Raw genomic sequence first — 15,106 nt, 5'->3', positions numbered from 1 at the left:
AATCCCAGAAAGCTCCAAAAAGCAAAGCTTACATTAGCCACCCGCATCTACTAACACAGCGCTGCCACTGAGTCATCTGTAGAGGAGCTGCGGGGCGGATGTGCACCAGGGCGTGTGCAAGCCCTGAGACACTGCTCGCCACGGACTTGCACGCCCTCGGGCTCTGGGCACCAGCCAGGAGCCTAGAACCGACCCGCTCCCCGCACACCGAGGGAGGGGGCACGTTGATCTCTGCGGACATTTATCTCCCATCGACTGCGATCCTGAAGCCTCAAAACCCTGGCAGATCCTTTTTATTTCACAAAAGTGAAAACGAGGTTTGGACGTGTTAAGCGAGCCATCCAAGGCCAGTCCTCTCCCGGGCGTTCGAGGAAGGACCCAGCCCGGTCCACGTGTGGCCAGGAGCCAGGAGCGTCTGGCACCGCACTGCCCACCCCCTCTCGCCTCCGGCGAGACGTTTGGACGTCTGGGTAGCAAAACCGGGACAAAACTGCAGAGCCACGCCAGGCCTCTCTGCACATGTCCACGACAGACCGTGAGAGCGCCCGGGCACTGATCTGGGGTCACAAATGAACGGTAGCAAGTAGACAGCTTGCAAATACAGAATTCATGAATAAGGAGAGCAGACTGTCCTTGGAGGCCATTGCTCCAACACAGAGCACACCAACACACCACCACGCTCCACTCAACCAGCAGGGGGCGCTCACCAGCTTCCCCTAAAACACCTCTGAGCTGCCGTGTAAGGGACCCCAGGAAAAGTACATCCTCGACGTGCTATTTTTAAAGAAGCACACAGACGTCTTTATTTTAAGATGCGCTGTGTACAACAAGGCACCCAGGGGAGCGATACCGAGGTTCTGGCAGTGACTGCATTCCATCGAATGACAGAGTGCAGCCTGCACCCAGGCAAGAAGGGCTGGTGCTTGGATCTGCCAAGCAGGCATCCCCTCTAATCAGTCCAGAAGCAAGAGCTTTTGGAAGCTTAAACTCTCCTTGACAGACGGCTGCTGTTCAGAGTCACTTCCTCTGCTGAGAACCGTGAGCAGAGGTGGTTCCCCACACCCAGGGGTTTTTGTTTTTTTCATTTTAAAGCTAAGCAACGACTTAAGTGTGATCGCATCTCTGGGGGGGTGGGGCAGGTGAATTCGCAGCAAGACCCCCCTCTCTGTCTCAAGGGGCTTCTCGGAGCAAGCCAGACCCACTCAGACCACCCCCTCCACCCTCCAGCGAGAAGCCCAGGGCTCGGGAGGGAGGGCAGGGCCGCCTCACCTGCTCGCCCTGGTACTTCATCTGACAGGCAGACGCGTAGCGGTCACAGCCTGGCACCGGGCTCAAAGGGCGACACACGTTGATGTAGTACTTCCGCCACGTGTTGCGTGCCCCGCCGTGGTCCAGCGAGTACCAGTTTCCCCCGGGACCGCCCTCGGATTTCGCTAGCCTGAAAGGTCAAGGGGGAAATGCATGCTTTTTCCAGCCGACAGCTTTCGGCCCGGTAATTCATTTCTAAATCCTAACGACTTAGGTGCGCTGCCTATCAAACCCACAGAGGCCGGCCCACCACTCCTCCTCTCCAGCCTCAGGAGACACAGCCCTCTCCGCACCCCTGGGACCGCCCCCACTCCTCTGCACCGACAGGCATCGCTCTGAAGAATGCAGCTGAAGACAGAGGTGTATGCTGGGCAAACCCTGGCTGATCCTGTGAAGGCTCCCAGGTCATTAGAATTCATGCAGCTTGGGGCTCCCCACCATTGTCCTGCACACTCTCTCACCAGCTCAGGGACATGCCCACCGGCAGGGCCTAGGCAACCTCGGCCCTAACTGGACAGGGCCAGGCTGAGGGCAGGCGGGCCCACCTCACCTGGAGAGGTCGTACTGGTCCAGTGTGACGGGGTCGGTCACAACGCACTCCAGCGGCTCCTCCGGGCAGGCGTAACTGGTGTACCACCGGAAGTTGTATGTAGAGTTATCTTCCTCCTAATCTCAGGACACACACAGGAGGGACGGCAGAGAAGGGGACTCGTTACACAAAGCCAGCATTTCGAAAAAGGTGGGACACTTGTTCCTCAGTAAGAATCGGAGGCAAGTTCATCTCCTTTGTCCATCCCCTCTCGTTCTATTAAAAGGAACATAGCCCATCAATGAGTTAAGATGGAACTCTAGCTTCTGTTAGTGGGAATAAGGCAGGGCTGCTGCTTTTGTGCGGTTGGTACCCGGAACCAGCAGTGTCGAGGATTGTGACTAAGGGTGGTACGGCCCACTGTTGGTCAGAAAATACACACTGCCCATGTCCCCTGGCAAATCTAAAAGGATTAATTAAAATCAAAGGAGCTGAGGATGTGCCCAGGAAACCAGACTAATAACGGCTCTGCTTCTAAATAAAGGGCCCATGACAGGCTCCTGGATAAGGCCAGGGAAGCCAGACAGCGTGACAGCTTCTCCCCAGGGACCATTCCAGCTCACGTGTCAGCTCCATCAGAACCTCCTTCACTCCAGAAGAATCACGAGCCCCGCCTCCACCGGCTTTCTTCTCTTCCCCCGCCTTTATGAGACTGACAACCTCTCCCTCCTTCGCCCCCGTCAGCGCGCAGACGCACACGAGCACCCGTGGCTCCCACCTGATATTCAGGGAAACCCACTCCGGCGTCTCGGTCACAGAGAAAGGTGATGAGCGTGGCTCTCGGTGTGCGCTTCTCGTTATTGTAGGGTGTGCCGTCCCTGTAGGTCAGCTGGATCATCCCGTCGTAGTATGAAAGCTTAGCGTTGCTGCGTCCCAAGTTCCAAGACTTCCTATCACTACAACAAGCCAAGCGTTTCTCAGAAAAGATAGTGGGACCAGCGCTGGGTGACACTGGGAGCGTGGGGGTTGCCAGGACCTGGGCAGGAGGATCTCTGCACAGTGGGCGAGGGAAGGTGACCCCACCCCGACGCCAGACCTGTCAGCACTGCTTCAAGGCCCAGCTCCCTTCATCTGAGCTAACGCTGCACTGAACTTGGAGAAGCGTGGGCATAGATCCCCCCAGGTGGCCAAGAAGTGCTAACTACACAGAAGCAAGGGCCCCCCCACCCCACCCCATGCACCCACTTCCTGTCCTGCCCCTCCTCTGGAAACTAAACGCCCTTAGTCCAGGCCCTCCTGGGGTTTAAAGGATCGTCGGGGAAGGACGTCGGCAAGCAGCAGAGCTGTCCTGGAGGACGACATCCGCGCGCACGCAGGACACCCGAGGGCGCACCCGGATCGCAGAGCGGCCACTTGCCTTCTGGACACCTGACAGGCCCCCGAGTCCGGCGGGCAGGCACCCACGGACAGCGGGCCGCACACGTTGATGTGGAACTCGTACTTGTCCGTCTCGACCCTGTAGGAGTCCTTCTTCTTTGTGAGAGGTGTCAAGTCAAAAGAAAACCCTAAGGAAGAGCCGAAAGCACCCCAGGCAGGTCAGACCATGGGGTGCAGGAGAGGCTGGGCCGGCCCAACAGCATGGAGACGTCACGACCGCCCCCCAGGGACGGGCCTCCTCCACCGCCTCACTCACCCCTTCCTGCCGTGTTCACCCAACGCCTGAGTCAGAGCCCACAATCCCTGGCTGAATGAACCACCGGTGTGTCAGAAACGGGACCACAACCACAATACAATGACCTTGAAAAGGCTATGGTGGGTTTCACGGCCAGAAAGGCACTCGGGATGTCTTTCCAGACACGATTTATTTCCCGTGTTCCTTGGGCTAATGATTAGCAAACCCACTGCAACTATAACTATCAGAGAGGTTTTTTCATTATCTCAAGTAAGCCTCAAACACCAGATTTTCAGAGTTCTGGTCAAACAGGATTACTATAAATTCTGAAGCAGGTTATCAACTCTGAAACACTCAAGAGAGAAAATGTTAGGAAACAAACAGGCTTTCTCTGGTGACTCAGTGGTTAAGGATCTGCCTGCTAATGCAGGAGGCATGGGCTCGATCCCTGATCTGGGAAGATCCCACGTGCTGCGTGACAGCTAAGCCCGTGCTCCACAACCACTGAGGCCCACACTTCACAAGAGAAGCCACTGCAATGAGTAGCCCCCCAGTCCCTGAAACCAGAGCAAAGCCTAAGGGGCAATGAAGATCCAGAGCAGCCAAATAACAAACAAAAGCCAGCTGAAGTGGCTGCAGGAGAGGCTGCCCCACAGGGCGCTCGGACACGCACCTGCCTGGGAGTCAAAGACCGTGCAGTTGTCCCCCTCGGTCCTGGAGAGCACACAGGCCGCGGCCGTGCGCCACGCAAACTCGTAGAAGCAGCCATCAGCACTGGAGGTTGTCAGCACCGGGGCACTTTCTAAGTCACCTGTTGATGGGCATACCCAGACTGGTCATTGATCCGGTCTCGAGAAGCTTCCATGGTTCTCAAACCAGCTCTGTAAATACTGATCTGAGGTCGCTAGAGTGGTCACACCGACAGGGTCAGGACAAGGGTGGGGGTGAACTAGTGTTTAATGGGGACACAGCTTCAGCTTGGGAGGACGAGAAAGTTCTGCAGATGGACAGTGGTGTACACGTACATAATGTACAATGTGAACATAAGGTGCTTAACGCCACTGAACTGCGGTTAAAGGGGCGAATTTCAGATTATGTGTATTTTACAAATCCTTTACAATGGTCAACTTTATGTTATGTATATTTTACAATCTTAAAAAGAAAAAAAAAATACTGTCCCGGTCCTTGAACTTATCTCACAGCCGGGAATTTATCCAAAGGAAATCTTCCAACAGGAGACAGCAGGGACATGTCACAGCACAATTAATGCTGGAAACGTTATAAATCCAACAATAGAGAAAAATGAGTAAAAATAGTAAAACCAAGCCAGCAGCAACAAGGAAGTCCCGACAGATGATAAATAACGACCGTGGGACACAGAAGAGCATTCACAGAATGCCACGTTTTGAGAAACATAAAAAATGTGCAGATATATATATATAGATCCTGACCCCTGGAAAACAATGCGGACCTATAAATAAAGGCAGATTAAGAGGAGTGTTTATTGTGTGCCCGCTAAGGTCATGGATGACGTTTTGAGCCGTTCGTGATGGTCCCCCTCTGGAGGAAGTCAGGGGGCCCCACGATCGGCCGGCACCAGGCCTAAGGAAGTGGAAGCCGTGCCGAGAGCATAACTCATCTGGAAAATTGCAACATGACCCCCTCGGACACCATATGGTTTCTCCATCTCTGGGCCGGTTTGGGGCGGGGGCGACAGAATCCAGCGGGGCCACCGCGACGCTTCTGGACCTCAGCGCTCTACCGCGTCGTCCCAGCGGTGGCCGGGGAGGAACACGGGAAACAGAGACTGCGCGGGTGCCCCTGGCAGGAGCCCGGGAGACCCCACGGTTTCTGTTTGTGCTTCTCATTTGTACCTGGTTTGCACATGAGCGTTATATTTGTCATTATCTTCTGGCCACCACCGCACTCATCACCATCTGAGTAAGAGAGCTGAATATTTCCTTTCTCTCTGGTGGGAGACGAAATAAATCTGCCCAGATTTTTACTTCCATTCTTATCTAGAAAAGAGAAAGCAAAGGGGGAACAAAACAGAAGACAGGATCAAAAGGGGTTAACAACACAGATGCAGAGGTACCGAGAGGGAGCTGAGGCCCACAGGTGTGTGTTGGCCCTTTTCCCGGCCCGCCAAGCCTGCGCGGGACGGTCAGTGGGTCTCTAGACGCGAGTGACACGTCTGACCGAGCAGGGGCAGCCTCGCTGAGGACCCCACGGGCACCTCCAGGCTGAGGAGGAGGAAAGTGTGAGAGTGACTCACAGCATCTTTCAAGGGCAGGGGAGGCAGACAGAGGCAGAAGTGCCTGTCACGAGATCTCGGAAAACAACGCTCCCCCATTTAGGGGGGCCTCAGCTGCCCTGAGGCACAAGGTCATTTGAAACCGAAGGGGAAGCATTTGTCCCGTGACCAAAGTAGAAACTAAATCTGGTCAGGGGGCCAAGCAGGTGACCACTCAATTCTTGGTTCAGTGACTTTTACGATAAAGCAATGAAACTCTGTCTCAAGTCCTTCTTAAATAAAGGCAGGGACACGCCTGCTTAAAAAGACACACCACTAATTCTGAAGCCTGGGGTAATTCCTAAAATCCAACCTGGATTTTAAATTTAAGTTCACAATCCCTTATAACTCTGCCCACTGCTCTGTGGTGACCTAAATGGGAAGGAAATCCAAAAAAGAGAGGATGCATGTATACACACAGCTGATTCCCTTTGCTGTTCAGCACAAACTAACCCAACACTGTAAGGCAACTGTGTGTTAGTCGCTCAGTCGTGTCCGCCTCTCTGTGACCCCACGGACTGTAGCCCACCAGGCTCCTCTGTCCATGGGATTCTCCAGGCCAGAATACTGTAACGGGTAGCCTTTCCCTTCTGCAGGGGATCTTCCCGACCCAGGGACTGAACCCAAGTCTCCTGCATTGCAGGCAGATTCTTTACCACCTAAGCTACCAAGGAACAAAAAGCATCTGTACTCCAATAAAAATTAATTAAAAAGTTAACAATTCACAATCGCTTATCTAATGCTTGCAAAACAGATTCCAATTATTCTGCCTGTCACTTTCCAGGTGACTCTTAAGTAACATGTTTGAACACTTAACATTCAATTGAGAACACAGTTAAAAGCCAAAGGAACTCAAAGGGTCCGTCCACTTCTCTCATACAAGATTCTGAGAGTCCCCTTCCCCGGAAGCCATAATTCTTGAACAATTCCAGGCAGTACAGTCGTTAACAAATCAAAATCAGTTTTTTTTATACAAGCACTGGCAGTTCTCTTCCTCGGGTTACAAGGTGAAAAGATAACCAAGGATTTTCCCACGTTTCTTTCTGTCTCTAGGGAGCCCACATTAGAAGACTTCCGCCTTCTTCAAGACGCCCGAGTGCCCCAGTTCCCTACATCTGAGTCATTAAACTCTCCTTTCCCTCCCATCCTTTATGTGCTGAACCCAGAGAGAGGAGGCTGTGACGAGCCACAGGGAGCTCATCTTCATTCCCTCCAGCCTGGATGCAGCCCAGCTCCGCCTGCATGCACAGGCACGGCTCACCACAGGGCACCACTCACCCACAGCACACACGGCGGCGTCTTCGGGGCAGCCCCGTGCCTGGCCCGTCTGCAGGACCCTGTGGCAGATGTTGATGAAGAAGTGCTTCTTTTCCGCTTCCCTCTGACTGCCATCCACAGCTTCCCAATTTTGTTCCAGTTCTGTAACCGAGAGAAAAATTAAAAAAAAGCTTTTTCTAGCCCTAGGCAGTGATTGCTTTTCTGTGTGAGTCACACCATAGACGGTGATGAAGCGGGAGGTAAAGGCCCGTGGTCACTAAACAGGCTCTCACATCTCGACCTGGGCAGGCTGAAGGCACAGACACACAGGGGGAATCTTAGGCTTGTTTTGAACGTGACAGTAACAAACCAGCCCCAAAGAGCTCCTCAGAAGAGGGAGCTTACCGGGACGACCTGAGGATTAAACAGCAAAAGTTCTCCCAAGCCTCAGAGTCTGAAATCAAAAACCTGAAAAGCAGAGCCAGGCGCCAGCGCTGGGACCTGGCAGGCGCAGGCCACGGGCGACGCATCTGCCTCCAGACCACAGATAAGGCAGACCCGGCCCGGGGCTTAGCACTAGGGGCCCCCAGAAGATAAACAAGACATGGGTGGTCCCTGAACTCAAAAACGTTCACGACCCAGTCGTGTTTGAACAGAAAACACCCACAGAGGTAGAAGCAACAGGGGCTGAGAGCAGAGAGCAAGTCAAAGGCGGACCGTCCCCAAACAGCCCCCGCAGACATCACTGAGGACCGGGAGGGAAGGCGGACGTACACACGGAGAGGATGCTCCCACACAGACTGGAGTCCGGGGTTTACAGCGAAAACCCCTCATCAGCGGGAGCACAACCCACTCACTACACAGGGCTGTCAGCAACCTGGAAGGACCACTTGCTAAACAAGGACAAACGGTTCTGAAAGCTGCAGTGGGAGGGCTGAGGGGCCTTCACGCAGAAGGACATCTAACTATCAGGGAAGGATTTTAGCTCTCACTTCACAGCATCTCAATTACCTGGGTGCAAACGCTACACAAAAACACCCTGCTCCCAAAGAACCACTTCAGTTCAGTCACTCAGTCGTGTCCAACTCTTTGCGACCCCGTGGACTGCAGCACGCCAGGCCTCCCTGTCCATCATCAACTCCCAGAGCCTATTCAAACTCATGTCCATTGAGTCAGTGATTCCATCCAACCATCTCATCCTCTGTCGTCCCCTTCTCCTCCCGCCTTCTATCTTTCCCAGCATCAGGGTCTTTTCCAATGAGTCAGTTCTTTGCAGCAGGTGGCCAAAGGATTGGAGTTTCAGTTTCAATGTCAGTCCTTCCAAAGAATATTCAGGACTGATTATTCACGGAACCAGAGAGGGGGGCCAAAGTCAGCTGAGCTTGAACACATCTCTGCATCCTTCACAGACCTCAGGCTGGGCCTTGGACAGAGGGATGGTTACAAAAAAAAAAAAAGGAAAGTGAAGAGAGGGATTAGAAAGCAGCACTCAGTTTACAGCAAGGAAAAACTGGGGGAGGAGGAGGAGGGCAAGCTGCTTGAGTCAACACAGCTGGACGTGGCAGTAGAGGCCTTGCACCCCGGTCTGAGCAGAGCGGAGAGCCCTACCCGCCCAGCAGACAGAAGGCCAACCTCTCCACCAGCCTACAGAAGGGAACCACAGCCCCAGGCCCGCGGCTCAGAGGTGCTGAACCACAAGAGCACCGGGATGGTAACTCCTGGGGCAATCCACTACCTGAGGGCATCTGCGATGGGGCTCATGTTCCCTGACTAGCACCCACAACAGAGGGATCCTCCTTCCAACGTAAAGCGGCCCTCAGCAGCGGGGGCTCCGAACACATGAGTCATCGTTCCCATAGCAGCTGGTGATTATGCAGCTTCAGGCCACCCTGCCTGTCACGTGCTATCCCCTGTGACAGAGGCAACTCGTCGGTGCTGTGCCATGCTGAGCTGAGTCTCTCAGTCCTGTCTGACTCTTTGCTACCCCCATGGACTGCAGCCCACCAGGCTCCTCTGTCCACGGGGATTCTCCAGGCAAGAACACTGGAATGCGTTGTCACGCCCTCCTCCAGGGGGACCTTCCCGACCCAGAGAACGAACCCACGTCTCTTAGGTCTCCTGCATGGGCAGGTGGATTCCTCACCACTAGCACCACCTGGGAAGCCACATGCTGGCTGTAGATATACAACACAACTTGATATATGTATACACTGTGAAATGAACACCTCAGTAGTGTAGATAAACATTCATCACAAGAAACTAGCAATTTCTGTATGTGTGGTGAGAATTTTTAAGATCTACCTTCTCAGCAACAAGAGTTAAAAAAAAAAAAGTTTCTAATCACAAAATACAGGGCCTGGCACACAGAAGGCACTTGGTCGTTTTTTCACTAAACTACGATAAAAGGAGCCCAAGGCACTCCAACTGGGAACAATAACGCTGACCTCAAATTCAGACTCCTGAGTCAGTGTCATCTCTGATAATTCATGTTGCTCCGTGAGAAGGGAGGAAGGGCTGGGATACGATCAGTTGACAAAGAGAACAGTAACAGCATTTCCAACCACACTGGAGGGGCAGGAGGCGAGAGGAAAGGTTCTTGCGCACCTCCGGCCGCCTACCTGAGTGCCGGGCCAGCGCCGACAGGTCGAAGCGCTGTTTCCCGTCGGAGACGCTGCACAGCAGGGCCTCCTTCTCGTGCACGCAGGCGTACTTCGTGTCCCACGTGAAGAAGTAGGTGCAGTCCACCTCCCCGGTGAACACAGGAGCCCCTCTGCCGTTGTTACCTGCGTCAGGCCGAAAGGGAGACAGTGCCCGCGATGTGAGAGACGCCAGGACCGCCCGATGGCACACAGGACGGGACCCCCGGGGCAGGCAAGCAGGCAAACAAGCTCAGGGCTCCAGCCCCAGAGATAAGAGGGCGCCCAGGCCAGAGTGTCTCAGGCAGAACCCCTGCGGTCAGCCTTGTGCCCCTTTCATCTCAGGAGGATGGCCTCAACAGGACAGCAGGGTGTTTTCAATGGGTGTGAGCCCCCGGGCAGTGCTAGGCAGCTCACGGCCTGCAGTCAGCTTCCCAGAGGCTCATAAACACCCTTTTAAGTCAGACCAGGGCGTCACTCCGGTTCCAGGACCATCACAGTCTTAACGATGTGCTTGTGAGCAGGACAAGTCCCCAGGGACTCGTCCCTGAATTGAGCAGAGAAGAGAGATAAGGTCTGATCAGGTCTGGGCCTCCCCCCACCCCCAGCTGAAGGGCACTCAGGTCTAGTAACCTCACTCCCAGAGGGGCCAGCATCCCAAATCCTGGGGACTCGGGCACGCGTGGGCCTCTAAAATTGTCCTCCAATCCATCAGCCCTCCCTGCAAGCCAGTTTCCCTGGTCCACGTAGCCTGGGATTCTGCAAACCCTGTTGACTTTTCCCCAACGAGAAATTCTATCCCCTTGCCTTTCCGAGCTAGTGCGCTGCTGGCACAACAGCCGGTTTTCCACCCTTGATGGTTTAATAATCCTCCTCTGGACCTCCTGCACGACTTGCCTTTCTTAAGGTTCAGTGCCCTGAAGAGAACAATGTTCTAACGAAAAGGGAGATAATATTTTGCACCAAGAGTGAACGCTGCTTCAATTGCAACTTCTATTAAATCTTTAATAATATAATCGTTGCAGCTGTAACACCAGCAACAGCGGCTAGTTGCACACGGAGCTCAAGCCAAGGTGGGCAGGGCTAAGCCCAGCATTCTCCGCCGGGCTGGATGGCAAACAACGTGGTCTGCGTTAAGGGCTCCACATCCATCCGAGGATTTCATCCTTCACACCCTGTAGCACGGGGACAGTTTCAGCCCTGTTCTGGAGATTTAGGAGGGCTAAGTAGTTTGCCTATGGCTCCAGAGCTAGAAAGCCAGAAATCAAACCCAGACGGTCTGGCCCCAGAGCCAGACTCAGAGCCGCAAAGCAGCAGTACTTCCCTGCGCTACTACGGGGTTTTTTCTTTCTTCTGTTTTTCAAACTTTTTTTTTTAAGTACCCTAAGCTGTTCTCCCTAAGAACCAGTGCTCCCAACCTCCTTACCAACAACACAGAGCCCACCCTCTCTAGCTGAGACAACGATGCCCCCCATGTGAAGCCCCGCAGTGAAGCTCCTCCAGCTTTTTTCAATGCTCCTGAGCCCCCAATCCACCCACAAGGTTTACACTGCTCCCCGCTGGATCAGTATTTCACGAATCAGAAAAGATCTGTGTTTCCTGAAAACCTGAGGCATTCAGAGTGTTTTTCTTTTACCAAGTAACTTCACAGACGATTAAATACCAATAGTACTGTGAATGGTTCTAGGGTCATCCTCCCTTAGGAGCTAGGTTTGCATCTGAAACGCCCTAATGATCCACAGGGAGAGTCCATTTTAAGTAAAATTTAAATAACCACTGGCCGACCTGCCCCTGACCTGCATTCTTATTTAACTCCTCGGAGAACTTTTAGAGAATAGAAAACTAAGACTCCTCACTACCAATCTACGTTTCTTTTGTTTGGTTGGTTTTAGGTTCAAACACATAAAACTAGGTTCATTCTTACAATTCTTATACAACTATTACAAACAAGTCGGATAATTTAACATATTAAAATAAATGACTCGTTCATTCAGACCACGTGGCTTTTTAAACACACAATGGCCTTGCCTCTAGGACCGCTATTTTCCTATGGGTTTCCACCCACCAGCGGGATCAGGGTGACTTTCTGTAATCTCTCCATCAGTGCTCTCCACGCAATTCCGAAAGCTTCCTGGGTATCCCACCTGCACAGGTCCATTCCCAGCACACCCTTTACGCGGCCTCAGGGTATGTGGCCTCCACGACCAGCGGGAGGCGAAGCGGACTCTTCCCTCCGTAGCCGGGGACCCGCCCCATTCCTCCTCTACCCCGACAGAGACGGGGCTGCCCACTCGCCAGACCGGTTCAACCTTCCCTCAGGGCACACAGCTCAACCACATTTCCTGCCTCCCAGCCTTTGAAGTTGGGTCAGGTCTCTTAGTTCTGGCCCATTAAATTTTAAAAAAAAAAAAAAAAAAAAAACTGCAGTTCCCATCCTTTGTGGAATCCTGAGGCCACATCCACAGACAGCAGCAATACGAGGTAGAAAATGCACTGTCTCCAAGCAACCGCACAGAGCAGAGGCCCCCGAGACCTGCACGGAGACTAGAGAAACGACGTCTTCAATGTGATCACCTGCCCCTTGGATTTGTGGATGGTGTGTTACTAGCCCAGGCTAACGAAACTCCTCCCCGCAAAATAGTCTAATGTCCTAGTTTGACAGGATCACCAATAATAAGATCTATTACATCAAACGAGATGTGAAGTTATTGAAACAAATGGTAAAGAAAATACATCATGGATGGAAGGAAGAAACTTATGCACCTCTGTGTCTTGAAAAGCAGGAAACCCTAAACTCATGCTGCTGCTGCTGCTGCTGCTGCTGCTAAGTCGCCTCAGTCGTGTCCGACTCTGTGCGACCCCACAGACGGCAGCCCACCAGGCTCCCCCGTCCCTGGGATTCTCCAAGCAAGAGCACTGGAGTGGGTTGCCATTTCCTTCTCCAATGCATGAAAGTGAAAAGTGAAAGTCAAGTCGCTCAGTCATGTCCGACTCTTAGCTACCCCATGGACTGCAGCCCACCAGGCTCCTCCGTCCATGGGATTTTCCAGACAAGAGTACTGGAGTGGGGTGCCATTGCCTTCTCCGCCCTCAACTCATAAGCCTAAATAATTCCTGGAAATCCAAGCTGAACTATAAACCACCCTTCACAAGATTCCGTGGCCAATTAACACCCATTCAAACATGCAAAAAATACATTATTACATTTATCCAATAAACATGAGACTCCACTAAGGGCTTCTCTTCTCTAAGTTCTCTAAACTTAAACTCAAATAAAGCAACAGTGAAATAATTTTAGACTACACACAGTTTCATGCATTGGAGAAGGAAATGGCAACCCACTCCAGTGCTCTTGCTTGGAGAATCCCAGGGACGGGGGAGCCTGGTGGGCTGCCGTCTATGGGGTCGCACAGAGTTGGACACGACTGAAGGGACTTAGCAGCAGCAGCCGCACTACAGTACATATAGTTAGCTCCAAATTACAGAGGTGGAGGGAGCTTTAAATATTTCATAATCCAACTCCAGCCTGAAAGGGGCTCAAAGTCTCCCACAAAAACATCTAAAAGTCTCCAGGTCGGGTCTCTGTGTCACCAGTCGCAACAAAATGAACCTAGGAAGACAAGTGTCTTCAGGATTAGAGCATCACCGTTCACCTTGCCAGCTCTTTGGCACCAAGGTTACGTGAAGGAATGTCCTCTCTTGGAGTCGGGGTGCAGTGTTACGATCCATCACTGATGTGATGGAGCGTATAAACGTGGAGCAAATTTGGTAAAACATTAACGACTGTTTAGCCTGAGGGGTAGGCATGTAAGTTTTCATCGTAATGTTCCTTCTACTTATAGATTCGAAAACTTTCCTAACAAAAAGGGGAAAAAAAAAAAGAATGACCTCTAATCGTTTTTCCAGTCTCCAGCCCACTTGGGCTCTCAAGCTTCCTGGCACGACTCCCGGGTCTTTCCTGGGAGTCCCTGACCAGGGGCCCTCCTCAACATCCTCCTGCGGTCTTCGGGGGTGATCATTCGATCCTCCCAACGTGCCCAGATGAGATCAGCGCATTCCCGACCACCTCAGCCAAGTCATTAATAAAAAGCGCAGACGCACGGCCGGAGGCGGCAGCGACCGGGTGGAGGGGGCCCTGGCCCACACAGGGCGCCCGCAGCAGAGCCGCCCACCCGGCCAGGGTGGGGGCAGGCCGCCCGAGGGTCTGGGCGGGGGACTTGGGGGCAGGGAGGAGGCTGCCTTTCCCGGGGGGCCCAGGAGGAGAGGAAGGGGTGGACTTCGAAGAGGGCCTCCTGAGGGCCCGGAGGAGCTGGGGATGACGGCAGAGGGATGGAGAATCTGGGGAGGGCCTCGGGGCCTTCCAGCAGGAGGGAGACAGATCCAGAGGCCGCACCCAAGCCAGATGTGTGTCCCACTTCCCCCCACCACCACCAACCAGCCCCTGTACACTGGTTTCTAGACGGAGTCCAGACCCTCCGCAGGACATGAGATCCCCACAGTGCCCCCCACACTCTCTTTAGCCAGGGTTGGGGCCTTTGGCTCTGACCTGCTCACGGCCACCCCGATGCCCACCTCTGCACGAGCTGCTCCTCCTGCTACGAGCGTCAGCCCCTTGGCCCCCATCTTTGGCGCCTGGCTCAGCCCCGCACTGTCCCATACGCCTCATCCACACAGCACCTCCTAGTCCTCAGGGGGGACCCAGACACCAGCCCACTGACCTGGGCACCTTCCTCCTGACACAGGCCCCCAGTGACAGACCTTGCCAGGCGCCCTGACCCTGCCCGCACCACCCTGCACTGTGGTCCCCAGCACCATTCTCCCCCTGCCTCTGCTCTGCACACACCCATAGAGCTCTCAGCCATCAAGGCGTCCCCAGGCCTCACAGACAGGAATCAATAAGACGTGTTCAATGAATCAACTGAGAACACGACTCCAACGTGAAGACCAGGACGCGCGTGGGGGTTAAGGGGGGCTGACAGACCACAAGCAGGGCCGTGAACCATGGGGACGGCGGCGGGGGCCAATGGGAACCGAGGAGCACCCTGACGCCCTCCCACCTGCTTCATGCCAGGTGAGTCTCTGCTTGGGCCCCGGGGGCGAGTCACCCCCTCTCCTGCCCGCGTTCACCTTCAGACATCTGCCTCTAAAGCTTGGCTCCCGCCACGCACGGCTGCCTCTCCCAGACCCCCGGTAAATCACGTAGGAACCTGCCCCAGGACCAGAAGGTTAAAGCTCTTCCATGGGAACGTACAAAACAAACAGAGGGAGGAACCAGGGGCCCCTCGGGGTGGAGGGATGGGGCGAGCTGGCCGGCTATGCGGATAGGGCCGGACTCGGGTAGTTCCCAGGCTGCAGCTCTGGGCTGAGGCCCGGCCAGCACGCAGAGAAGCAGGGGAGGTCACCGTTTGGGG

General features: G+C 53.8%; 1 protein-coding gene across 1 annotated transcript in view; it reads right to left on the bottom strand.

The window, feature by feature from the left end:
- IGF2R (insulin like growth factor 2 receptor) overlaps positions 1-15,106 on the bottom strand; it is a 102,683-nt gene that overhangs the window by 43,989 nt on the left and 43,588 nt on the right. The window contains exons 11-18 of the mRNA XM_052645461.1: positions 9,678-9,842; positions 7,081-7,221; positions 5,384-5,527; positions 4,183-4,320; positions 3,255-3,402; positions 2,616-2,793; positions 1,859-1,974; positions 1,270-1,438 (exon numbers count right to left, since the gene is read on the bottom strand). Of these exons, the coding sequence (XP_052501421.1) occupies positions 1,270-1,438; positions 1,859-1,974; positions 2,616-2,793; positions 3,255-3,402; positions 4,183-4,320; positions 5,384-5,527; positions 7,081-7,221; positions 9,678-9,842 (1,199 nt within the window). The remainder of the gene's footprint in view (positions 1-1,269; positions 1,439-1,858; positions 1,975-2,615; positions 2,794-3,254; positions 3,403-4,182; positions 4,321-5,383; positions 5,528-7,080; positions 7,222-9,677; positions 9,843-15,106) is intronic.

The sequence above is a fragment of the Budorcas taxicolor genome, chromosome 9 (genome assembly GCF_023091745.1).
Source record: "Budorcas taxicolor isolate Tak-1 chromosome 9, Takin1.1, whole genome shotgun sequence".
Taxonomy (NCBI): domain Eukaryota; kingdom Metazoa; phylum Chordata; class Mammalia; order Artiodactyla; family Bovidae; genus Budorcas; species Budorcas taxicolor.
The sequence above is the reverse complement of the archived record's forward strand: the minus strand, read 5'-3'. Positions and strand labels throughout refer to the sequence as shown.